The 27,241-nt window shown below is 41.5% G+C and overlaps 1 protein-coding gene across 5 annotated transcripts in view; it reads right to left on the bottom strand.

The window, feature by feature from the left end:
- LOC147336236 (VPS10 domain-containing receptor SorCS2-like) overlaps positions 1–27,241 on the bottom strand; it is a 358,303-nt gene that overhangs the window by 17,586 nt on the left and 313,476 nt on the right. For all 5 annotated transcript variants that reach the window (XM_086285297.1, XM_086285293.1, XM_086285294.1 and 2 more), the window contains 4 exons: positions 21,697–21,843; positions 19,654–19,756; positions 13,388–13,464; positions 13,107–13,198 (listed from right to left, as the gene is read on the bottom strand). In XM_086285297.1, the coding sequence (XP_086141423.1) occupies positions 13,107–13,198; positions 13,388–13,464; positions 19,654–19,756; positions 21,697–21,843 (419 nt within the window). The remainder of the gene's footprint in view (positions 1–13,106; positions 13,199–13,387; positions 13,465–19,653; positions 19,757–21,696; positions 21,844–27,241) is intronic.

Here is a 27,241-nt window from a genome sequence, read left to right as displayed (position 1 = left end):
TCAGAATCACCAAGACAGAAGCAGAGTCTCATGAAACTGTCTTCAGATATAACAAAAGAGCCTTGCCCTGATGTCAGCAAATGAAATCTTAAATAACAATCAAAAGACTAGAAATCAACATTAGACTTATCATTTGGTACTTCTAATGTTGATTTCATTTGGTACTTAATGAATTTAGATTATGTTGCCCTTTATACTGTCTGTCTAAAACCTGCGTGATTAGCACAACTAGCTAAATGCTGAATACCTAGTGCATCCTAGAAAACTGGTGTATCCACTTCATGGTGTAATTTCAGTTTATTTTCAGTACAGTTTCTCACATTGTCCCTCTGTTTGGTTCAGAAAGCTATCAGATGTTAAGGTAACTTTTTCAGCTCATAGCTAGCTTGTAGCTATTGTTTGCCATTGTTTACGGGCCTGGCAGACTCACTGAAATTATTAGTTCTTTAAACCAACTGCAATATGGATAAAATTATTTATCAGATACTAAATTTTATGTACCGTTAGAATCAATACAGAGCACATGTACTGTTTTATATTTGAAATGTAGCTCTGTTAAAACATTTCTGAATTAAAAGTATTATTGTCTTTTGAGATAAAAACAACTAAGATTTGTGTAATTCATTTTTGAAAGTAATCGCATAAAATTTTGGCAAAGCCATGGAAATATGGTTATGATCAACTACCTAACATTCATATTAGGTCAAACAATACTTTGTTTGCAGAGTCTTGACATGTTTTCTATGTGGGATAAATGGTAAATGGTAAATGGCCTGTATTTGTATAGCACTTTACTTGTCCCTAAGGACCCCAAAGCGCTTTACATATCCAGTCATCCACCCATTCACACACACATTCACACACTGGATACTGCACACATTCTTACCAACAAAATGCTTATTTTATCCCATTCTGTTGGTTTTTGTCTTTTGCCCTTCTCCCCCGTCCCTCTTCTCAGCTGTTTCTCTTTCCCTCTTTCTTTCTCCCCTTCTTTCCCCCAGTCAAGTCTGTCCCATATTCAGTAAGTGAAAATAAAATAAACAATAAAAGGTGAATCAAATGGACCATTACGGCAAGGTCAATTTGGTAAAGTAAATCCGTTGGGCATCTTTCTTTGCCTTTAGACAACAATTCTGATGGCAAAAGAGCCAAACGGGACAGGCAAAAAAAAAAAAAACCATACAAAAAGTGATTGCAAAATGTTTGATATTCTAAACATGGGAGCAGCTAGGTGCTTTCCATAGCTATGGTCTTTCACCAGAATTATCTTAGTGAGATAATAAGGTGGCTGTTAGCTTAGGAGGCAGAGCAGATCATCTGCTAGTCAGAAGGTTGGTTCTTTAATCCAAGGCTGCCAGACAAGATACTGAATCACACAATGAGTGAGGAGTTTGAACTTTAGATTAAAAAAAACCCCCAAAAGCTTATGCAGTAGAAAACTGTTCAATTTAAAACTGGTTAATATGAGATGAGGGTGTACCTTTTGATTTCCTTCATGTTCACTTCAATTCAATTTTATCTATATAGGGTTATAGACAACAATAGTTGCCTCAAGGCATGCCATGTTGTAAAAACCCTACAATAATAGATACCCCCTCATAAGCAAACTCTTGTGACAGTGGGACAGAAAACTCAATTTTTAACAGAATGAAATATACGTTTACAACAGATATTTTTAGTAGGTTAAATGAAACATCATTCTAAAGTCATGGAAATTCATTGGTAAAAATGTGTATAAGAACTGTGTAATTTGTTTTTTATAAGTAAAACTATGTAGTGCGAAAATGCACATACATAACAAAGTTGGATCACTGAAGTTGTCTATACATAGAAAATTGACAAAATACAGCATTCATTGCTAATTAAGTGCTTTTTATGCTTTTAGTCACAATGAGATCCTTTTTGTGAAACTCAAATGTCTGTTATTCAAGTTTTCTTTAGTCCTGTCTAAAATGAGGTTTGTGAAGCAAGCAAGAAGAGCCATCTGCCCAGCTTTATTTACTGTGCCGACAACTCATGCCATCAACAGTGGCAGCAGTACTGAATAAGTGTGACTGTGTGATGGAGAGGGATCAATGTTGAATCGAGCAGTGTGTGGCTCGCTCTGCGGGCTGTGTTTTAACGATGTCCTAACAAGGAGTGCAATAAGATAATCACTGGGTAAACAGGCACTGTGAAAGAAAAACAGAATGGATATACAAAGCCATCAAAGCTAGGCCTTGCTAGGCCTTTTTATGCGTCAAACAAAGGGTTCTCTAATCTAACAGTGTGTGAAGCCACTTTCCAAAGGCAGAATCAGTTACGTCTTGGGGCCTTTCAACTTTAATTCCTTAAAATTGATGAATCAAGGAGTACTGAGGTGTGAATGTAAGCAGGCTATGAATTTCACTCAGACTCTGTTCCTTCATTTCTACTCACTACTTCTTGTAACATCTGACGTGTACAACCAAGCGCAACATCATGAAAGACTTCTGACAGTTCAAGTTTTATTATCTACAGGACAAAGACACTAATGGGCACCACCAAGAGAGTTCTTGGCATTAGAACAAGAAAGCAGAATAAAACTGCCAAGGGGACGGTTCGTCCAAATTCCTTGCCTCTGAGTTTGGTCATTTGGATTAACTATAAAAACATTTGCCCTTCAAAGTGATCAGACAGCAGATCACAGGTAATTCGAGGCATGCTGAGACCCTAAAAGTCTTTCACCAGAATGATTTTGTTATTTATCAGTAATAATGGTATGAGTGATATGGATGAGTGAATAGTAAATGAGGCGCTAAAGGCTCTTTTAGACTTTGGTTCATTTGACCGAGGAAAGAAAAAAGACATTGCTATCTAACAAAACACATAGTTACATAAAATGAGGCATAACGCAGTGACTAGACAGGTTTAGTGCCATCATCCTGCATGATCAGTTCTTATCATAGTAACTAAATATGATATATATTTGAACTGCTTTTTGTCAGCTTTCTATACGTATAAATACGATCCCTAAAGACCATGGAAACTTTGACCAGATGGCAACTGATGATGGACTCGTTGAGCAATAATGCCTTTTTTCTCTTTTAGAGTTATTCTTTTTATAATAAAGAGCTTTATGTCTGTGAAGGTTCTCAGTCATCCAGGTCATTGTAGTCAAAGGAGCTTGCAAAGAAAAGCGTCCTAATTACTCCAAGTTTGTGTTCCAGAGGGTGATGGGAGTCAAAGAGGAGGTACTGGTCCGTGTGTGTGGGCTTCCGGTTCTATGTTAAGGTTGCCGTTCTCTTCAATGTGCACAGCGCAGTCCAGGAAAGGCAAACAGTCGTCCTTTGTGTCTTCCCTGGTGAACTTGATGTTTTAATCCACAGCGTTAATGTGCACAGTGAAGGATTCCACTTCTTGTGTCTTGATTTTGACCCAGGTGTCGTCTACATATCTGTACCAGTGGCTGGGTACTCTTCCTTTGAAAGAGCCAAGAGCCTTCCTTTCCACTTCTTCCATGTAAAGGTTGGCTACAATAGGTGACACGGGGGAGTCCATGGCACAGCCATGTTTTTGTCTGTAGAAGCCTTCGTTGTATTTGAAGTATGTTCTGGTAAGGCAGAGGTCTAACAGTGTGCAAATCTGATCGGGTGTGAAGTTGGTCCTGTCTTCCAAGGAGCTGTCTTCTTGTAGTCGTTTTCTGACAATCTCCACTCAAAAGGAAGCACTCAAAACGTGCGGCAATCCTAAATGGGCGTTCTTAAAGTCAGCAAAGAGGCACAGAAAAGAAGATCAGACACCAGCGAGGGAGGATAAGAAGGACAGACGCAACAACATTGTCATCCCCTATGTAGCCGGTGTATCAGAAAAACTCAGGAGAGTTTTCTCCAAGCATGACATCCTGGTGCATTTCAGACCCAGCAACACACTCAGACAAAAACTGGTTCACCCGAAAGACAAAACGCCAAAACACAGACTTAACAATGTGGTGTATGCTGTACAGTGCAGCGAGGAATGCCCAGACCTCTACATTGGAGAGACCAAACAGCCACTTCACAAGCGCATGGCACAACACAGAAGAGCCACCTCCACAGGACAAGACTCAGCAGTCCATCTGCATCTTAAGGATAAAGGACACTCTTTTGAGGATGCCAATGTTCACATTTTGGACAGAGAGGACAGATGGTTTGAAAGAGGAGTGAAAGAAGCCATCTATGTCCACTGTGAGTGACCATCTTTGAACAGAGGCGGTGGTTTACGACACCAACTGTCTGCCATCTATAATCCAGTTTTGAGTTCCCTCCCCAGACGCCTTAACGCCCACTCACATCCTGGGCCATCTGACCTCAGGAATTCGCATGATAAGGTGGGGCCAGGTTTCACAATGAGCTCACCCGAAACCCTGGCTGATTGGGACCCACACCCATTTTCACACCTTGGCTCAGGCGATTAAAAGATCATCAATCAGGGGGTCCTTTTGTCCCTCTGTGGGGGGTTACTCCCACTAGGTTTAAATCTGGGACTCTCCCCCATTTAACCTTAGAACTGAAGAAGCTTCTCGGATGAGAGGTGAAACGTCTTCAAGCAACTTAAAGAAGTCCAGACGCTTTTCTTTGCAAGCTCCTTTGACAATAAAGAGCTATAATTATATCTGTGTGGCCTGGCTTAACCTCACAGAGACAAAGAAGCAAAGCTGATAAAAAACAATGGGTAGAAAGGAGAAAGACCCTCCTACTCTCCTGGCAGAGGTCTGAAGGATCTTCTAGGAATCACTCAACCATCCATATCTGTTGCTCTCTAAGGCTCTCAGTGTAAGTTACCACACCACCTTACCCCAGTAAGAAGAAAACCTCTTTTATTGTACAGAAAATCCAGGGTTAACCATGAAGTGAAAATTCTGCTCCCTCATTCACCAAACTAATTAATTATCTCGTTTCCATCTTTTAGTAATATGAACTGAGAAAAGTCAAGCGTGCAGCTGCCAAGATGCCACTTGCCACCAGTTTGGCCATATTTCAGAGCTGCAATATCACTGGAGTGCCCAAAAGCACAAGGTGTGCAATACTCAGAGACATGGCCAAGACGACCACCACTGAACAAGACACACAAGCTGAAACGTCAAGACTGGGCCAAGAAATATCTCAAGACTGGTTTTTCTAAGGTTTTATGGACTGATGAAATGAGAGTGAGTCTTGATGGGCCAGATGGATGGGCCCGTGGCTGGATTGGTAAAGGGCAGAGAGCTCCAGTCCGACTCAGACGCCAGCAAGGTGGAGGTGGAGTACTGGTTTGGGCTGGTATCATCAAAGATGAGCTTGTGGGGCCTTTTCGGGTTGAGGATGGAGTCAAGCTCAACTCCCAGTCCTACTGCCAGTTTCTGGAAGACACCTTCTTCAAGCAGTGGTACAGGAAGAAGTCTGCATCCTTCAAGAAAAACATGATTTTCATGCAGGACAATGCTCCATCACACTCGTCCAAGTACTCCACAGCGTGGCTGGCAAGAAAGGGTATAAAAGAAGAAAAACTAATGACATGGCCACCTTGTTCACCTGATCTGAACCCCATTGAGAACCTGTGGTCCATCATCAAATGTGAGTTTTACAAGGAGGGAAAACAGTACACCTCTCTGAACAGTGTCTGGGAGGCTGTGGTTGCTGCTGCACGCAAGGTTGATGGTGAACAGATCAAAACACTGACAGAATCCATGGATGGCAGGCTTTTGAGTGTCCTTGCAAAGAAAGGTGGCTATGTTGGTCGCTGATTTGTTTTTGTTTTGTTTTTGAATGTCAGAAATGTATATTTGTGAATGTGGAGATGTTATATTGGTTTCACTGGTAAAAATAAATAATTGAAATGGGTATATATCTGTTTTTTGTTACGTGGCCTAATAATTATGCACAGTAATAGTCACCTGCACACACAGATATCCCCCTAAAATAGCTAAAACTAAAAACAAACTAAAAACTACTTCCAAAAACATTCAGCTTTGATATTAATGAGTTTTTTGGGTTCATTGAGAACATGGTTGTTGTTCAATAATAAAATTATTCCTCAAAAATACAACTTGCCTAATAATTCTGCACTCCCTGTATACAGGCAGTGTGCTAGGGAGTCTTCTCATTTCTCAGCCTGCTGCCTTTTCATAATTAGCTGATATGAATGCCTTTTGAGAGCTACAGAGTGTAAAAAAAAAACTCATTCAAGTTTGAGTGAGTGTATGAGGAGCTGGGGAATTATCGGAAATGATTTGAGGGAGTGTGTGTGTGTGTACAGTCACTTATAAAAGTCGAGATGCACTCTTCAAGTGTCTGTGAAATGGCATGGCTTTGATGCACACAGTTGTAGCTATCTTACCCCCGCTTGGGAACATGGTGTAATCATTTTGGAGAGTCAAAGGCACTACAGAATCTGGGAACAAGTCATATTTTCAGGATTTGGAAAGATAGTATGGAGTGTATAAATTTGGAGGACTTTATGAAGAAGCATTTCAGGTCAAGAACAGTTCTTAATATACAAGTACTGACAACCTACCCAGTCCTCCACCTATACTTGTTTACTAATATATTTTTCCTTTTCTTGCCATTATACACTTTTTTGTCATCTTTGCTTGCTGTGTGTGATAGGTTAAACCAGGCCACAGACTTACTGAAAGCTCTTTAATATAAAAGGAATACATTACCCCTAAAAGAAAAAAACAATCACATTACTTCCCTAATGTGAAGTAAAATAAAATATATTCCAGTTTTTACCACTAATGACTACCTTCTAAAGCAGTTAATAGGAGAAGTTCACATTAAACTATGAAGTATAATACCAAGGTTCAAAAGAAAACTTTCTAAGATTAAAAAAACAAACAATGGGACTGGACAAAATCATAATGTTGTCTCTCACATGTACACAGAAGAAATACTTATCCTCAAGAGTTTCACTTCTAGGTAAAAAAGGTTAATAATAAATCTTAATAGTGACGCTTATAAATACAACTTACACTTTCCAATACATTACTGTTCAGAAGTATGCCAGATGACATACAAAGCAGAAAAGACACCATTCAAAGGCTGACCATGAACTGCAGTGTCCCAGGTTTTAGGATCATTTTTCAGGGTGCACTGTATATGCAATTTATAGCACAGCAAAGTACTGTGGATATAGAGAAAGGCTGCATACTAATGTATAATGGATAAAAATGTGTTTTGTGTGTGGTATAAAAATGTTGTTGTTGATAATTCTTCATAATGCAATCAGTAATTTTGTTTATAAAGGGCAGTATTTTCCAACTTTTTGGAGCCACAGCACATATTTCACATTAGAAAAACCACACCACCAAACAAAAATGTAACAAAAAACATATTGATAATTTTCTTACGCGCACCAGGTATAGCGGAATTGGCTTGGTTTATCCTCAGTATACCTTTTTACGTTCTTCTGACCACTACTCAAACATTGATATAGGCGTTCTTATATATGCAGCTAGCATGCTGAAAAGGCAAGTGTTTTTAGTTGTCTCTAGGTCTCTGTTCTCCATACCTCATGAACACCTAATATGCATTACATGCATTACACCAAGTCAGCAAAATATTCAGATTCTTCACATTTCCAGGGCATTGAAAGTGGAATGCTGTCAAAGCTGTTTGCCTTTCTGAATAATGCACAATCACCCCTTTGATATCTGGGTTTAGGCTATAGGAACGTGGGCCTGTCACTCCAAACTCTCCAGATGTTTACACCTGAAAAGAACCCCTTGCTGTCACTTTTAAATACAGTAGCCAACTTTAATTTTCTAACTTGTAGGTTTAATCATTTGCAGGGGCAATATTTTTACTTCAACCACATAACAAAGTATTTTTCAGAGCCTAAACCTAACCAGGTGTAGTGTTACTTAGACTATCAACAAAACATGAATGAAAACCAAAGGAAGCAAAGTTTAAATACACAGCTACAAAAAGGATACAAAATAAGATGTACTGCACTAATCCACTAATGCCAGTGCTGCTTCATCTATTATTCATGTGCACGATATTTCAGCAGTCAAGGCGCATATGGAAAGGGTATATCTGGCACCTCTCTAAAGACATTCGTATCAGAATGTCAACAGGCTGGCAGTAACTGATGCTTTGGGAGGGATCACCTAAAATAATATAGGAATATAGTCGCCGATCTCCGACTCACCCCAGAGATCTCCAGAACACCGGAGGCTGCCCACTCTCCCCGGCTGGGCGGAAGTGCACGCAGACGGCGCCGAGATCGTAAACAAAGGCGAGGTAGGCGCGGAGGGCTACGGGCTAAGCTAAAGCTAACACCACACCGGCTGCCTTTACCCAGTATTTTTCTCGCCAATGTCCGTTCTCTGGCAAACAAAATGGATGAGATACGGCTCTCCATCACTAACAACAGACGGATTATGGACTCAAATGTCATGTTTTTCACCGAAACATGGCTGAACAACAGCTGCCCGGACAATGCTATCGAGTTAGCAGGACGCCACACACACCGAGCCGACAGGCTAGCAGATGACTCCGGCAAGACCAGAGGTGGAGGTTTGTGCATTTATATTAACAATGCTTGGTGCATGAACTCCACTACTACTGAGAGTCACTGCTCACCTAATGCGGAGTTTTTAATGGTCAAATGCAGACCTTATTATCTCCCCAGAGAATTCACTTCGATCATACTCACTGCCGTGTATATACCCCCCGACGCTAATGCTAGGTTGGCCATGAAAGAACTTTCTGCAGCCATTAACAAACACCAGAATAAACACCCCGAGGCTGCTTTTATTGTTGCTGGCGACTTCAACCACACCAACTTAAAGACAGTCCTCCCCAGATTCCACCAACATGTCTCCTGCCACACCAGAGGAGACAAGACTTTAGACCATGTGTATTCCAACCTGGCTGGAGCCTACAAAGCCACACCCCTCCCCCACATTGGACAATCGGACCATCTCTCCCTGTTCCTCACACCTCGGTATTCACCACTCATCCAACGTGTGAAACCTGCTGTGAGGACAATTAAAGTGTGGCCAGAGGGGACAGACGCAGTGCTCCAGGACAGATTTAAAAACACAGACTGGAATATGTTCACCCACACAGACCTGGACCAGTACGCCTCATCTGTACTGGATTACATCTCCAAAACCACAGACAGTGTCACCACCCAGAAACGGATCACCATGTACCCCAACCGGGATGTTCGTCTCCTCCTGAAGGCCCGCAACACTGCCTTTAGGTCAGGAGATGCACACGCCTACAGTACAGCCAGGGCTAATCTAAAGAAGGGCATCAAAAAAGCCAAACACCATTACAAAAAGAAGGTAGAAGAACACTTCTCCAACTCCAACCCCCGACGCATGTGGCAAGGACTCCAGACCATCACAGACTACAGGACCACCAAACCCTCTCCCGCATCCTCTGATGTCTCCTTCCTAAACGAGCTCAACAACTTTTATGCTCGTTTTGAGCGAGGGAACCCCACAACCACAACCAAAGCAGACATGACGCCAGACCACCAACCTCTGACTCTCTCCCCCACCGATGTAGGAGCGGTGCTGAGCAGGATCAATGTCCACAAGGCTGCAGGCCCTGATGGCATCCCCGGGCGTGTTCTCAGAGCGTGTTCTGGGGAGCTTGCAGGAGTGATCACAGACATATTCAATCTGTCCTTGGCCCACGCTGTGGTACCGGCCTGCTTCAAATCCACCTCCATCGTCCCGATACCCAAAAACTCCAACCCATCTTGCCTCAATGATTACCGCCCAGTAGCACTCACCCCCATCATCACTAATCTTGCCTCAATGATTACCGCCCAGTAGCACTCACCCCCATCATCACTAAGTGCTTAGAGCGACTGGTCCTAGCACACTTCAAATCCTGTCTCCCCCCCACCCTGGACCCCCACCAATTCGCATACTGCCGGAACAGGAGCACAGAGGATGCAGTCTCCATCGCAATGCACTCTGTCCTCTCACACCTGGACAACAACAACACCTACGCCAGAATGCTGTTTATAGACTTCAGTTCAGCATTCAATACAATCCACCCCTCACAACTCATCAGGAAACTGACAGACCTGGGTATCAGTTCCCTCATCTGCAAATGGTTACTGGACTTCCTGACCAACCGCCCCCAACATGTCCGGCTGGATAACCGCTGCTCATCTACCATCACAATGAACACCGGTGTACCACAAGGCTGTGTGATGAGCCCTTTCCTCTACTCCCTCTTCACCCACGACTGCAGACCTGCTGATGGTTCCAACACCATCATTAAGTTTGCAGATGACACCACGGTGATTGGCCTCATCAGTGACAACGATGAGGCCGCCTACAGGGAGGAGGTGGATCGTCTGGCTGAGTGGTGCGACAGAAACAACCTGCTGCTTAACACCGAGAAGACCAAGGAGCTCATCGTGGACTACAGGAGGAATGCTGACCCACATCCACCCATCCACATTAAGGGGACGGCTGTGGAGCGTGTGAGCAGCTTCAAGTTCCTGGGAGTCCACATCTCCGAGGATCTCACCTGGACGACCAACTGCTCCAAGCTGGTCAAGAAGGTTCACCAGCGCCTCTTCTTCTTGAGGACTCTGAGGAAGAACCACCTGTCCTCAGACATCCTGGTGAACTTCTATTGCTGCACCATCGAGAGCATCCTGACCAACTGTATAACAGTCTGGTACGGGAACTGCTCTGCCTCGGACCGGAAGGCGTTGCAGAGGGTCGTGAAAACTGCCCAGCGCATCGCCGGAGCACCACTTCCTACCATAAAAGACATCTACAGGAAGCGGTGTCTGAAAAGGGCTGGGAAAATCATCAAAGACCCCAGTCACCCATCACATGGACTCTTCACCCTCCTGCCCTCTGGGAGGCGCCACAGGAGCCTCCGGACTAAGACCACCAGGTACCGGAACAGCTTCTTCCCCACAGCTGTCAGACTCCTGAACTCTGCCTCCTGACATCTGACCCACGTTAAACTCATGGACTGAACATACACACACCCACAATGGACAACTGTACCCTCAAACACAATAATAACATGGACTGAACCACCACTCACAACCACCAGCACTTTATATAGCCTCTGTAGAAACTATCTACACCCTCACTTATCTTAACTGCACTAATGTATAGCTCTGTGTAAATAATCATTCTGTACATTCGATAATCTTTAATCCTACAACTGTTTACAACTTGCATAGTTCCCATTTCTGTATAGCTGTATATCCCAGATTCTGTAAAGTTATTTATCTCATATTCTGTATAGTTTTTCATATTTATATCCTGTTCATATCCTGTACATAGCTTGTACTCACTACAGCCTGTACATACTTATAGTTATAGAATATTCACAACATACTTCATACCGTGTACATTATAACATACCATAATAGACCCATTTCTGTAATATACTCACATATCTATATTATTGCTAATATATATTGTAATATATCTATATCACTAAAGCACTTCTGGATGGATGCAAACTGCATTTCGTTGCCCTGTACCTGTGCATGTGCAATGACAATAAAGTTGAATTCTATTCTATTCTATTCTATTCTATTCTAAACAAGTCTCAACTACAAAAAAGAAAGGAATAACCTTTAGACCTTTATTATAACATTGCTAGTTAATATGGTTAAGTGGCATGCATTATTTTTCCATTGAAGGTATGATTGATTATAATAAACTAGTTTGCAAAGAGTAAACTTTGATTTGGCTTTGGCATTTGTCTGGCAGATGCACATTACCCTGCCATGCCAGCTAAATTAAGCATGAAAATCAAGCTTGGATATAGAATTATAGCTTTAAAAAGGCTACATAAGGACTTGCAGGACTGAAAAATTATCCTTTTTTCTAAAAGTCTGTAAATGTGACCGGCAACTTAAAGAACAAAATTGTATTTTGTCATAATAATAATAATAATAATAATAATAATAATAATAATAATAATTATTATTATTATTATTATTATTATTATTATTATTATTATTATTGTTGTTGTTGTTGTTGTTATTGTTATTATTATTATTATTATTATTATAGGGTCTTTATGTTACAATATAAGGCATCCTTGAGGTGACTGTGTTTTTGATTTGGCACCATACGAATAAAACTTAAAATTGGAAAATTGAACAATAATGTTTAGTGTGTGGCTCTCACTCTTAGTGCTATAACATAGACGTGAAAGTGAGAATTTTGGGGGGGTCAAGGAATTCATTTCTGACTCCAGAACAAACTATACAAAAGGAGTGAGTCTTGGAAGTAAGAAATATCAGATTACATTATTTTGATTTTACATAATAAAGTGGTAATAATGAACATTCACACTTCTATTACTTAAGAAGTTCCCTTTTTACCCAAGCCAAAGTGAGGGAAGAATGTCAAGGACTCTGTTCCTATCCGAAAAGTCATTTGATTTAAATTTGTGATAAATGCTTTTCTTTTTTCTTTTTTTTCCTGAGCACTGTCTTATCTATGCGCCCTCATTATTTGATCCTTATTTATTAAGGTCAGTGAGATATTATCTTGCTGAGGTAGAAACTGTATTTGTGAACTAAGGGGAAGGAGAGAGAATCGTTTTTAAAAAATTCAAGGTACCGTACCAGAAATCGAAACTTTTTCAAAATCTACAAGTATGCAATTATACTAAGCAACATTTATATAAGAAATGCACCCAAAACATAATACTTTGCAGGGGTTGTTACATTTGCAAAAACGGTATAAACATCTCAATTCAACGTCTGCATAACAATGATCGCATGGCATTTTGAACATCCACTGACTGACTCTACATTGGAGTGAGTGTTTCTTTACTGTTAATCATTTTTACTTTTGTCTCCCGTTGATTTAACATCTCCTTGATTACTTCGTTTTTTTCCATTTTGTCAGTCATGCATATAAAACTAGGGCTACAATTAAAAGCATACTTATTGATTGACTGTCACAGGCTTCTAACAGATGATCACTGCTACCAGTGAATTTCAGAATAAATCATTCCATTAACTTTCATTATATTGATTATAACTGATTTTGGTGACACTAAAAGGCTTTAATAAGAAGCCAATCATGAAAAAAATCACACTCCATTAAACAATGTCTTATAGCAGCAGCAAGGAGTAAGCATTACTGTCTTTGTCTGTAATCTTACTTGAGTATCTTGAGGGGAATCGAGGTATCTTTGATGGCAACGATGACACCACCGTGGTCCAGATACAGGATATGATGCTCCTCCTCAAACACCTTTCAAAAGCAACATGTTTAGAAATAACAAAAGGCATGACAGTCAAAGGCTAATAAACAATTTGAAATGATAGATATAATATACTTTTTTATCCTCTCAGATTCTCCTCAGTGGAAAGCTGAAATGGTGAGGTCAGAATGGGAAGAGTGAAGCAGTATAAAAGAAGAATTAAGAGAGAGGATGTGTACCTGTCTCCACGTCTTTCCGCAGTCTGAAGAGATATACATTTCTTCCTTATACTCTACTAGCTTGGAGCCCAGGTTACCTGAAGGCACAATGAGGAATGGAGAATTTTATCAGGCATGAAGTGAGCCTTCATGTGGGGCAGGCAACAATAATGGATTCAAACTGTGTTAGGGATGCTAGAAAGGGAATAACTGAAGAGACAAAGTCACAAAGGTTGAGCGCTCCTCGAGAACTTTTTATTGCTGTGTGTGGGGTTTTTTTTGTTTGTTTTTTTTACATTTGGCCAAAAGGAGAGAATATGTTTGAATTCTGAATCTGCCAAAATTAGCTAAGATATAAAAAAGGATTTATCTCTTTCTCTGATCAAAGCTGGAGGCGTATATTTGAATATCGGAATAGATTTTCTAATTTAGTAAAGTTACGCTTTAAACCCGAATATCTTAAGGGTTTAGAGTTTGTACTTCTTTTTTAAATTAAAATGTAGCTACAATGTGTGTGCTTCAGTAACACGTCACTAATTTTAATAACTTTTTTGGTAATGTTGTTGCTATAAAGTTTCCAGACAACCAGTGAAGACCCCAACAGGTTATACAGACGTATGATGTATGTTTTGTGAAAAATTAATTTAGCCAATGAAGATGTCACCCACTGGTTTCTGGACTAATTCGGAAGGTTAAAGGTTATTTTTTGGTTATTTTTTTCAGATATCAGTGGAAGAGTGCTGGAGAAGTGGGCAGCCCTGGTACCTCCTAAATAAGAGTCCACGTATTTAGGAGCCAGGTTAAGGCAGGTACTTAAGGGGCCAGGATGTCTCCTTCTCCAGGCCTCTGTCATCTTCCCCCAACCTATGAGGGTCATACACGATTCCAGTAAGGACTCGAGGTGGTATACCGTAGGCTATGGTTATAGGGCCATACACAGTCCAAAATCAACCAGAATCGGGTTTGCCTCGGGAATTTGGTTGAAGCATGGTGGGTGAGTATTAAGTGTGTGAATGGGAATGTGCAAATGTAGTACCACTTAAATTAAATATAAGTGCAAAACAATGACTACAACTATGCCTTACAGTATGCATCCACTGATTCTAAGTACAGATTGGACAGAATAATAAGTTAGTGGGGCAATATCTGACGGTGTGCTCTGAATGCTGATGTGAGGTCATGTGATACTGTAGAGAGGGACACTTGTGTTGGTGAAGAGAACACCAGTTGCTGGTGGTGAAGAGCTGCTGGGAAATGGCTTTTCAGGCAGCCCATTACAAACCCATACCTGGCCTGTAAACTATGAAAAGAATAGGCCTGATTTTACTGGCATTTGTGCTAGTGCAACACTAGCATTTGTGCTATTGTTGCCTATCCTGTCCTGAATGCCAGCTGGTTAATCCAGTGTCTATGCCAAAATCACCTCGACACCTCCTAACCCTCATGGAAGTCCCAGTCAAGTGTATTATTATGAACTTACACAAGGTAAGAGCTTTATTACAGGGGACCAAGTCAATTCAAATGAACTTATTCTGCTCTACATAAATAGACAAGAGCCTATTTAGGTCACACATATTCCCAAGTGGGGATTGTTTATTATGAAGTTGTGTGAACTGACAGAGGCAGAGCAACTTAGATTTACCATTTCAACTTCCTAAAAGCATGGAAGAAGGCGAAGCTTGTGTCTCTGGTGAGCTAGGTGAACGTGCTTCCCTGTGATAACCATCTCTCACCGGCTGAGAGTGCATATATAGCTAAGTTGCAACTGAGCTATATCTGATGCGTTTTTTCTCTGGGGCCAGGTTGCACTAACCTCATAAAGTATATTTTGGTAACTTTCCCAAGGCTGTCAGTTCAGTTACAACCCTATAGGCTGCAAAAACACCAAAGCAAAATGGTTCTCAAAGAATTGAAGGCAATGCTGGAGATGGGGCATATAAGAGTCACTCAGTTTCTGATATAGTCCCATTGTTCTTGTTGTGGTTGTCTAAGGGTGGGCCTAGCTTGGAGAGCATGGCACACCTTGATGCAGCTCAGTGTCCTGTGGTAACTGTGGGCAGGGATAGCTCAGTAGGTAGAGTGGTGGCCCCATGATCGGAAGGTCGGGGGTTCGATTCCCCTGAACAGCTACCCTGAGGTACCCCTGAGCAAGGTACCATCCTTACACACTGCTCCCTGGGCGGCCAATGGCTGCCCACTGCTTCACTGAATGAATGGGTTAAATGCAGAGAGGAATTTCCCCACGGGGATCAATAAAGTACACTTTCTTTCTTTTCTATATAAATAAAATTCAATTCAAAAACTATACTGTGTGTCTTTGTTTCTGTGAGAGTTTTTTTTTTTTAAGCAGAAATGGGCTTTAGTAGAAAATCAAAAGTGTGACTTAAATGGCTTGTTTTCTCTTTTTCACAAACAGACACAGGCAGCTTACTCAGTGACTTAATTTCATTTTCAAGCCTTTTTTGCTTTCTGTCAGCAATGCCCCCACAAAGACAAATATAGTAAAGTATCCAATAAATAAAATTGCTGGCAGTTTAGTAAACTCCACCTTGTGTAAAAGTCCCCAGGCATGAAGCAGTGTGGCAGCAGTTTTATACTCCACCACTGCACAGACAGAAAGGAACAGCCAAAGCTTTTCCCTTGGTAAATTAACTGTATTTTTTCTCTGGAGGAAAGGGGTTTTCTTGCCTAACCATGCAAACTCTTTACATAAATACTGTGCAAAAATCTTGAGCCACACCTTATTTCTTTATATTTTGATAGGAAAATGGGAAATTGCTGGGAAATACAATATAAAAGAAAAAAACCTCAAATTTGTTCAGTTGTAACAAACTTTATTCACCTTTATTCTTCAGCACAGCCTGAATTCTCTTAGGCAAGCTTTCTTTTTGCCATTCCTTTAAGTTGTCTTCAGGAATAGTTCTCCTTGATTCTTGAAGGACATTCCAAAGATCCTTTTGAGATAGTGGCTGCTTTTTCTCTGTTCTCTGCTAAGATGACCCCACACTGATTCAGTTACATTGAGATCTTAGCACTGGGGAGGCCAATACATGACTGGTAACGTTTCATCGTGGTTTTTTTATAATTAGGTATGTTTTTACTGCATTGGCAGTTTGTTTGGAATACTTGTTACACTGAACAATAAAGCCATCTGTGATGGTTTGGTACTGAATTTCAGTCAGTGGTGTTGGAGATCTTGTCAAACCTGATGAACTTATGAATACAGAAAACACTGTCTGATTTTGATCTGGCTTGCAATATCAAAAGTGCCTGGAAAGCAATTGGCTAATGGCCAATCATTTTTCAGCCCGATAATTATCCCAAACCCACTTCCAATGCTGTAAAAATATACCTGGATAGAAAAACGCACAGTTGAACACTATCACACATGGAACCCAGAACTTAACATTACTGAAGCAGTGTGGGAAAGGAAAAAAAGGCAGCGAACATCCTTGGAGAGTTTAGGCTGTGCGGAAGAATAAAGGTAGTCATCTCGAATCTTGACTTTCAAGCTAGACAAAATTGTACAAACTCTGGGTTTTGCCTTTTAAATTATATTTACATGATATTGTATTTGTACAGGTTTCAATAGATCGCTACATTGGCAAATGAAGACTCAAGACTATTTCATTGGATGGATGGCATGGATAGACTTTTCCATCTCACTTTATATTAGGGGCTTGCTGCTGTACTGCTTCCATGTCACTCTACCCATCCTCCTCATTCACACCAGCCCTTTGCATGTCCTCCATCACAGCATCAGCAAATCTTCTCTTTGATCTTCTTCTCTTCCTCCTGCCTGGCAGAGCCATATTTAATATTCTTTGTCCAGTATATCCACTATCCCTCCTCTGCACATGTCCAAACCATCTCAGCCTTGGCTCTTTGTCAACCTGAGCTGTCCCTCTGATACACCGATCTACTCTGATATACTGTAAGTTTCGGGCTATAAGGCGCTACTTTTTGCACAAGCTTTGAACCCTGCGGCTTTTAGTCAGGTGCGGCTTTTCTATGGATCGTCCATGACTTTTGTGATATCGTAAGACGATTGTTTTGGTTGTTCCGCTGTTGTACGGCACTACGTTGCCTGGCGGAAGGGCATGTGATCAGACACACAAGAGTACAAGGGTAGAAGAGTGGTAACACTGGTCACATGTCCGTCCGCCAGGCAACGTAGTGCCGTATGAAGTAGCGCGAAAAACAAACTTGATTAGCAAGGCTCTCAGCGAGGGAAATAGAGCTGCTGCACGTACCCTTGGTATAAACGAATCAATGGTGAGACGCTGGAGACGCCAGCGTAAAAAACTAGCTCAGTCCAAAAAGACGAAAAAAGCTTTCAGAGGAAATAAGAGCAGATGGTTTAAACTTGAAGACTGGATGAACACACAGAGAGCAAACGGGCGAGGTGTTTCAACTGTGCAGATCTGATTAAAAGCCAAAACAGTCGCCAACGAAATGAAGATAGAAAATTTCAGAGGTGGGCCATCCTGGTGTCACAGATTTATGAAACGAAAAGGACTGTCCATCAGGGCACGGACGACGGTGTGTCAGCAACTCCCTTCCGACTACGCAGAGAAAATAACAAACTTCCGCAAATTCACACTAAGAAATAAAAACAAATGTATTCCATCGGACCGGATGAGATCATAAACATGGATGAAGTGCCGTTGACGTTTGACCTGTTAATAAGCAAGGTGAATCAACCATCACGGTGAGAACCACTGGCCATGAGAGAACAAATTTCATTTGTGTGCTGGTCTGCACAGCATCAGGGTTTAAACTTCTGCCAATGGTGATTTTTAAGCGAATGACTGTGCCAATAGAAAAGATCTCTGCTAAAGTCAACAAGAAAGGGTGGATGGTGGAAAGCGTAATGAAGGAGTGGCTGCAAGAGTGCTATGGGAAGCGACCTGGAGGATTCTTTCCCCCAAAAAAAGCGTTGCTTGTTTTGGACAGCATGAGGGCCCATATCACAGATTCTGTGAAAGCAGCCATTAAGAGCACAAACTCGATTCCAGCTGTGATTCCTGGAGGCACAATGAAGCACCTGCAGCCACTCGACATAAGTGTGAATTGTGCGTTCAAAGTAGCACTACGCGTTCAGTGGGAGGCGTGGATGATGAGCGGCGATAAATCATTCACCAAAACTGGTTGCATGCGAAGAGCAAGTTTTGCCCAAGGCTGTCAGTGGATTCTGACAGCATGGAGAAGTGTGAAAACATCCACGATCACCAACAGATTTTGAAGGGCTGGACTGCTGCGTGATGGAGAGGGGGACACCGCCATGGCCCTTCAGAGGGTGTTCAACTCCGACACTGACAACGAGGATTTCTTTGGTTTTGAAAGCGACAACGAAGGAGAGAAGCGGAGAGTGGATGACGAAGCCATCCTAAGCCTGTTTGTTTCCGACACTGGAGAAGAGGACTTTGGTGGTTTTAGTGCGCAGGAAGAAGAGAAAGATGGTGGTGAATGACTGACTTTTCTTCTTGTTAAAGCTGTGTCACTGCACCTGAGCCTAAAAGGTAGGCCGAATCTATTTTTCTGGTGTGCTGTAGGTCATTGTTATACACTACATTTGTTACTCGTTTATAAAGCACAGTACATGTTTCGTACTTGTAATTACCTGTACTTGTATATATTAATCAAAGGGATGTGTTCCCAAACAGCCATCTCTTTCCTGATAATCCCCTTTGTGCATATTCTCTTACATATGGTAAGTAAACATTAAAACACCTGCGCCTTTCAGTCAGGTGCGGCTAATGTATGTACAAAACAGAATTTTCCCCTGATTTTAGCTTGTGCAGCTAATATTCAGGTGCGCTTTGTAGTCCGGAAAATACGGTACTCATTTCTAATCTTGTTTATCCTGGTTACTCTCAATGAAAACCTGCTCCCTACTCTCACTATAGATCAAAATGTTGTCTGCAAACATCGTAGTCCACAGAGACTCCTGCCAGACCCCAACCTGACTCAGACCTCAATCACCACAGAAAACAAGAAGGGGCACACAGCTGATCCTGGATTTAATACCACAGCCACCTTGAACCCCTCTGTAATTCCTATGACACATTTTGCCATTGTTTTGCTGTCCTCATACATCTCCTGCACCACCCTCACATACTTCTCTGCAAATCCCAACTTCCTCTCAGCACCCTATCATACACTTTCTCTAAATCTACAAAGACACAGCCAACCCCTCTAGAAAATTCAAGAAACAAGTTACATAAAGTGAAAACAAGTGGAGGAAGCTCATAAAAAATTACATAAATAAAAATAGGTTTACTTACCAGCACCCATAATAAGACCGGGAGCAGAGTCTTTGGTGTGGACAGTCCCAGACACATAGGGGTTGTCTGCCCAGCGCAAGTGGAGGTGGAGGTGACAGTCCGGCTGCAGAGGAGACACATGTAGAAAGAACTTAGGAAGCACTCAGATCCACCCACCAAAACAATGTTCAATGTGGCCCAAAGTACTTAGAGTAAAATAGTGGGTCTACTGAATACCGGAGCACTCGCTCAGCAATATTTAATGAGTCTTACGACAGATACCTGATTATCCCACTGCAAACTAATCGCAGTTCAAAAGGGTTTTAGTTCTGTTAATCAAACTGTATTTGTGACAGATATTTAATGAATGATAATTCATTTCAAATATGAGAATCAGAGTGGAGAGTCACCAGTGCAAACGTTAGGCATTTTATGAATTACATTTCCACTTGTTGCTTCAAACCCTAATGCCGAGGATGTTGACTGCAGTTTCAATAGAAATGTATTGTTTTGCACAAAAGATTGTCATGAACTGTTTCTGATAATATATCAAAAACCAGTGTTTGCAAATAGCTGGAAAGCAAGTTTGATCTATAAGAACCTGAAGACTTGTTGGTTGCATCAGATCATTACTCACCAAGATCCATCTCTGTTTTATGAATTACAAACAGTATATTACATCACTTTGGCTCATTCCAAAATAGGGTTTTCAGTATGCTTTCTCATAGATTCCAAAGCAGTGAAGACAAATTGTTGGTTAGGTAGCACAGGACATATTCTTCAGCAGTGTAAGTTAAGTACCATCAGAGGTGTAGTGCTGTTTGTCTAAACACTGTTTTAAAAAATGTTAGTGTGTCTGACTTTACCTGTACCAACTGTACCTACAACTAGCTGTTTTACAACTACTCTTTCAAGAATTTCTGAAATAAAAAGAAGGCTGGCGATTGGCCTATAATTAACTAAAACAGCAAGTGCTGGCTTTTTAAGTAATGGTTTAATTTTTGCCACCTTAAAAGCCTGTGGCATGTAGCATGTTACACTGATCACATTTAAGATCGACGCAATCATTAATGGTAGGAGTTTTATAGGAATGGGGTTTAAGAATGGGAACAAATTAACCTTTTATACCCTATGTAATTTTGCCAGTGTCTGGCTATATGTGCTTTGTGCAGAATTGCTCAGTAAATATATAAAAATCTTTTAGCATCTGCACATTTCTTTGTGGTGCTTCGTGGAGCACGCAAACTACAACACACCGCATTCCGAAACGATAAACCTCTCCTGTGTATAGAGGTCATTTCTCTTAACCAGTCTCTGTCAGGTAATGGCTACAGCTGACAGCACGTGCCTGTTACACTGACATATAGATAGTAGATAGTACATCTGCTATCTGGCTTTGTCTATCTCTGTGAGTTGTGATGTCAGTGAGGCAATACATGTGATGTCAGCTTTTGAAATAAAGCCGCCTCTCTGACTGATAGATGTAATAACTGGAATCCAGGCAAGGTAATTCTGTTGAGGTATGGAAGAGGCTAAAGGGAAGAGAGGTCAATATCAGAGCGACCAACCACGGCTCAGAGATGGTAAATGAGTCTCAAACTGATATCTGTGTCCTACCTCCAGATGTGTCAGCTGACTGAAGCGATGGTTCAAATAAAAGAACAGACTCACACCCCCTCTATCTCCCTGCGAGGTATGATGTATGGATATCAGACTGCGGGTGACTCATTGCTCTTTGCTGACTAGCCTACCCCTACAGCAGCAACTTTGACAAGATGGATGGCAAAGCTAGGAGGGCATCTCAAACACATCCTTCAATGTACAACACTCATCCTTCCTTCGCTTACTTTATGCTTACACTCTGAACAACCTAGTCAACAGGTCTGAACAGTCTGATTGATTGCTGCTTGTGCAAGATTGCATCTGTACTTCAGTTTATAGATACAAAGTCTAAGCCAAGTGTCTACTACTACTATGTACAATATGCATGACTATGTGCAGTACTAACGTACTCTGTAAAAATCTGTATTGAGTACAGACTAGTTTGGTTAGATGGATGCTTACCGCTTTGCAACTGACAGGTTTGCCATTCATGTCAGTGGTAGGTGGGGCCAAGGGTTCCCAGTCACGTCCTTTGTTGTAAGTTATTACAGTTGCCACTCTTCCATCAATTTTCTGGTTTGCCAAGAAGACTCCTTTGATTCCACGTACCTGACAGAATGAGATAGATTTTTCATAGCTTGGGTTAATTTTGCAAAAAGTTATTTCTGTTGCCCTTTTAAAGAAATCTTTGAACATGATGCAAGTCATTTTGAAAAAAAATGTGGTATATATGTAACTACTGCTTAATCTTCTGTCAGCTGCTCCCTCTAGGGCAGGGGTGGGGGAACTCCAGGCCTCAAGGGCCGGTTCATTACTTGGCCTCTGGAGAACTTCAAGACATGTTGAGGAGGTAATTTAACCATTTAAATTAGCTGTGTTGGGTCAAGGACACATCTAAAACCTGCAGGACACTGGCTGTCGAGGCCTGGAGTTCCCCTACACCTGCTATAGGGGTTACCGCAGCAGATCATCTCATCCTATCCCTAGAAGGTCACCCCAAATGACAATCTTAATATATTCTACCATCTCTATCTCTGCCTCCTGTCTTTTTATTAATGTCACCATCTCCAAAACATACATCATACTAGGTCTCAGTACCCTCTTACAAATCTTTCCTTTCATTGTGTTGATGCATGCTCAATCATCCAGGTAAGGAAATCCCCCAAAACTGATTCTGGATGATCATGTTTACTGTAAACCAACACATACCAGTATGTAAGATTTGATCATTATCATCCACTGGAGCACAAACTGGGTGTCATCAGGGCTATACAACACAGAGTGAACACAATCCCCACGGATACAGCAGCCAGGGAAGCAAGAATCACTTGGATGTGCGAGGAAACATTTTTCCCACTGAAAAAATTACGTCCAGATGAACAGAATCAACTTTATGGGCTTTCCTTTTATTCTTGCTACCTCTCACAGAACAAGAATTTATGTTAACTACTAAAACAAAATGTGACACAGATGCTAAAATAAAGACAAAGTTGTAAATTCAATCAGCTGACTGACAGCAGCTTAACATTGGCTAATACTAAGCTAGAGGTCATGTAAAACAAATTAGGCTGTATTAGCCAAACCCTTGTATGTAGTTCAACAAGCAAAGGGAATGTTCTCTTCCAGCTGAGTCACTCAGTAGAACACATGTGGTATGGGATATCTTGCAGGATCTTTTTGGTGTAGTGGAAGTAGATCTTTTTTCTTTGCTCACTGCCCCTACTTCTCCATAACCAACTATTATTGCACCTCTGGGGATGAATGCGATAGCGCATGTTCCTTGACATGTTCCTGTATGCCTTTCCCCCAAAGGAAATGATACCAGTAATTCAAGAAAGAGTGTCTCAGCAGTGCCTCTCTCAGATTCTAGTGGCCCCTTGGTGACCAGCAAAGCTGTGGTATGCAGAGATAATCAGTGTGTTGGCAGTGAGGCCGTCCTCTCTGCAGGACCTCCTCTCTCAGGTGGGAGGGGAGGTGATTCATCCATGCTCAGAACTATGGCAGCTGCATACTTGCCTGTTGAGAGGTCAAACTTGGTAACCAGGTCTTCACCCACATGTGGCGGCAAAAATTTAGAGTGCTGGAGCTTCATATACTAGAGGCTTGTATGCATACAAACAACAGAACTTTGAGCAATGGAGCCAAAACCGACGCATTCTCCCATTCCAGTGCTCTATTGTGGATGTTTTAAAATTCCTGCAGGGACTGCTGGATAAAGGTCTTACCTTTTCTATCATTAAATTTTTTTGACATCTATATGTGCTAATCATAATTGCTTTAATGGGGGTCACAGCAGGTATACAGTGCACCAACTGAATCTTTAAGTCTGTATATATGAAGTTCCTTTCATATAAGACTACGTTGCTTCTTGCTTTGGGTTCTACAAAGCCAGTTGGTGACATTCATGCTTTGCCTTCTTGAACACAGTTTTCTGTTGGCCTCAGAGTTATACTATGTATGAATGTAACATTTACCTAAGGTTATTCCTGTGGCTTGTAGCTCTCTGAAATTTGAGCTTCTGAGTTTCTGCCTCCTTCCTTTGGCTTCTGAGGAGCAGAGGAGGCTGCTTTTTCTGTGTCTGGTGTGAGTACTGAATATATACATTGACTGCACTCAGAATGTGTGTTTATCTGACCAGTTGATTGCCTGCTTTGCTAATCCAGTCAGTAGTAGAGCTCTTTCTAAACAGAAGCTCTCCCAGTGGATTATGAAGGCTTACTGGCATAACGCTCCAAGAGTCTCTCTTTGCCTCTGGGTGTGAGAGCACATTTTATTTATTATTATTGTATTATTTTAGGTATTTATTCTGTTATGTTGCCCGGTCTTATAATAGAATACACCTTGAGGCGACTGATGAATTGGGGCTAAATAAATAACGCTGAATTGAATATGAGGTAATGAATGAGAATTGGGAAATTCAGGGGCTCTTTTTAAAGGGGTCATTGTGGATGATATTTATGCTGCAAACATGTTCAATTCTATCACTTAGAAGTGATCGCTCCTTCATTACCTTATTTTGTCCTTTCTGCTTAGTCTACAATGCACTAGGTCCCACTTAGGTCTGGTGGCTGCTTTCCGGGGCCTGTATATATTTCCCACACTATATGTGTTGTACCAAGTAAAATGACTGAAAAGGAACAAAGTGTGATGTCTGTAACTTCTGTTCCCTCAAGGAGCAGAATGAGGTAGACTTTCAGGATACTCCTCTGTGTAGCATAGCTCAGTGAAGGGCAGCTACAAAACTGAGGGATGACAGCGATGACAGGGTTGTGTAAGTGTGGGAAGAGCTGTGCATATGTCATCACATCATCTGCCTTAAAGGTGTGAATACAGGTGTCTTTGGCCAGGGCATGCAGGGGTGTGATAACCCACAATATACAGTATGTGTTTTACCTCATTGATGTCCTACAAGGAACAGAAGCTATAGACATTAACACTTTGATTTATTGCTTTTTTATGTGTGCTAGTTCAGTTTTTAATATTACCGGTACTGGTTTTATGTTGTAATCTAGATAAAGGAATCTAAAACTGGAATTTAACGTAACTTTGAATTCCAGAGTCTGAGTCATAATATCAAATAGAATATGCCGTTTAACCATCATTAAGGTTTAAACCACTGGACTGTTAAAGTTTAATTCACAGAAATCAATATCTACTGCATAGTTTTTGTGGCTGTGATATTGTTAGCTTTAGGTTCTGAAGATAAAATATAAAAGACTGAAACAATAATGAACAAAAACATTTAGACCAAGCCAGGCAGCATATCAGATATGTCTGCTTCTATAGCCTTCCTCAGCTCTCAGTGGCACTGATGTCCAGACAAGAGAAACAAATCGTTTAAATCAAAGTACATAAGCCTGCCTGTATTCTCTTTGTACGTCTGGCTTCAAACCTCTTCCTGTCTGTATTTTATAGTCCTTCTGCTTCAATCTGTCTTTATTCATCCCACATATATTGTTCACCTCTCTATCTATATCTACAGCCTGTGACGAAAGCGCAGCCCAGAGCAAGGGATGACACATGGGAAGGAGGAGATGATCCACTGCCTATTCTTTCCCCTCTAACGCTCCCTCTCTCTTTCTTCCTCCACCCTTTGTGTCACGTCTTCTGTGCCCATTTATCTGGAGAAATTGGCAAAAGACTCAGGACATACACAAATGAACAAATGCATAGCATAGCTGCCTTGTAATGTGAAAGTTTTCCTGGCATGCTTAATGTGGAGAAGAGTAAGGAATTAACGTTTAACTTGGGTTTATACAGGGAGTGCAGAATTATTAGGCAAATGAGTATTTTGTCCACATCATCCTCTTCATGCATGTTGTCTTACTCCAAGCTGTATAGGCTCGAAAGCCTACTACCAATTAAGCATATTAGGTGATGTGCAACTCTATAATGAGAAGGGGTGTGGTCTAATGACATCAACACCCTATATCAGGTGTGCATAATTATTAGGCAACGTCCTTTCCTTTGGCAAAATGGGTCAAAAGAAGGACTTGACAGGCTCAGAAAAGTCAAAAATAGTGAGATATCTTGCAGAGGGATGCAGCAGTCTCAAAATTGCAAAGCTTCTGAAGCGTGATCATCGAACAATCAAGCGTTTCATTCAAAATAGTCAACAGGGTCGCAAGAAGCGTGTGGAAAAACCAAGGCGCCAAATAACTGCCCTGCCCATGAACTGAGAAAAGTCAAGCGTGCAGCTGCCAAGATGCCACTTGCCACCAGTTTGGCCATATTTCAGAGCTGCAATATCACTGGAGTGCCCAAAAGCACAAGGTGTGCAATATTCAGAGACATGGCCAAGGTAAGAAAGGCTGAAAGATGACCACCACTGAACAAGACACACAAGCTGAAACGTCAAGACTGGGCCAAGAAATATCTCAAGACTGGTTTTTCTAAGGTTTTATGGACTGATGAAATGAGAGTGAGTCTTGATGGGCCAGATGGATGGGCCCGTGGCTGGATTGGTAAAGGGCAGAGAGCTCCAGTCCGACTCAGACGCCAGCAAGGTGGAGGTGGAGTACTGGTTTGGGCTGGTATCATCAAAGATGAGCTTGTGGGGCCTTTTCGGGTTGAGGATGGAGTCAAGCTCAACTCCCAGTCCTACTGCCAGTTTCTGGAAGACACCTTCTTCAAGCAGTGGTACAGGAAGAAGTCTGCATCCTTCAAGAAAAACATGATTTTCATGCAGGACAATGCTCCATCACACGCGTCCAAGTACTCCACAGTGTGGCTGGCAAGAAAGGGTATAAAAGAAGAAAAACTAATGACATGGCCACCTTGTTCACCTGATCTGAACCCCATTGAGAACCTGTGGTCCATCATCAAATGTGAGATTTACAAGGAGGGAAAGCAGTACACCTCTCTGAACAGTGTCTGGGAGGCTGTGGTTGCTGCTGCACGCAATGTTGATGGTGAACAGATCAAAACACTGACAGAATCCATGGATGGCAGGCTTTTGAGTGTCCTTGCAAAGAAAGGTGGCTATATTGGTCGCTGATTTGTTTTTGTTTTGTTTTTGAATGTCAGAAATGTATATTTGTGAACGTGGAGATGTTATATTGGTTTCACTGGTAAAAATAAATAAAGGCGGCACGGTGGTTAGCACTGTTGCCGCACAGCAAGAAGGTCCTGAGTTCAATTCCAACTTCATTTCTGTGTGGAGTTTGCATGTTCTCCCCGTGTTTGCGTGGGTTCCCTCCGGGTACTCCGGCTTCCTCCCACCGTCCAAAGACATGAAGGTTGTGGGGATAGGTTAATTGATAAATCCAAATTGCCACTAGGTGTGAATGTGAGTGCGAATGGTTGTCTGTCCCTGTGTGTTGGCCCTGCGACAGACTGGCTATGACAGCTGGGATAGGCTCCAGCGCCCCCCGCGACCCTGAAAAGGATAAGCGGAAGCGAATGGATGGATGGATGGTAAAAATAAATAATTGAAATGGGTATATATTTGTTTTTGTTAAGTTGCCTAATAATTATGCACACACAAAATATCCCCCTAAAATAGCTA

Source organism: Aulonocara sp. 'chitande type north' Nkhata Bay, linkage group LG3 (genome assembly GCF_057382095.1).
Source record: "Aulonocara sp. 'chitande type north' Nkhata Bay isolate Kocher_YH1m ecotype deep benthic linkage group LG3, A_spYH_male_GT1.1, whole genome shotgun sequence".
NCBI lineage: Eukaryota > Metazoa > Chordata > Actinopteri > Cichliformes > Cichlidae > Aulonocara > Aulonocara sp. 'chitande type north' Nkhata Bay.
Note: the sequence above shows the minus strand (reverse complement) of the source record. Positions and strands in the feature narration are given on the sequence as shown.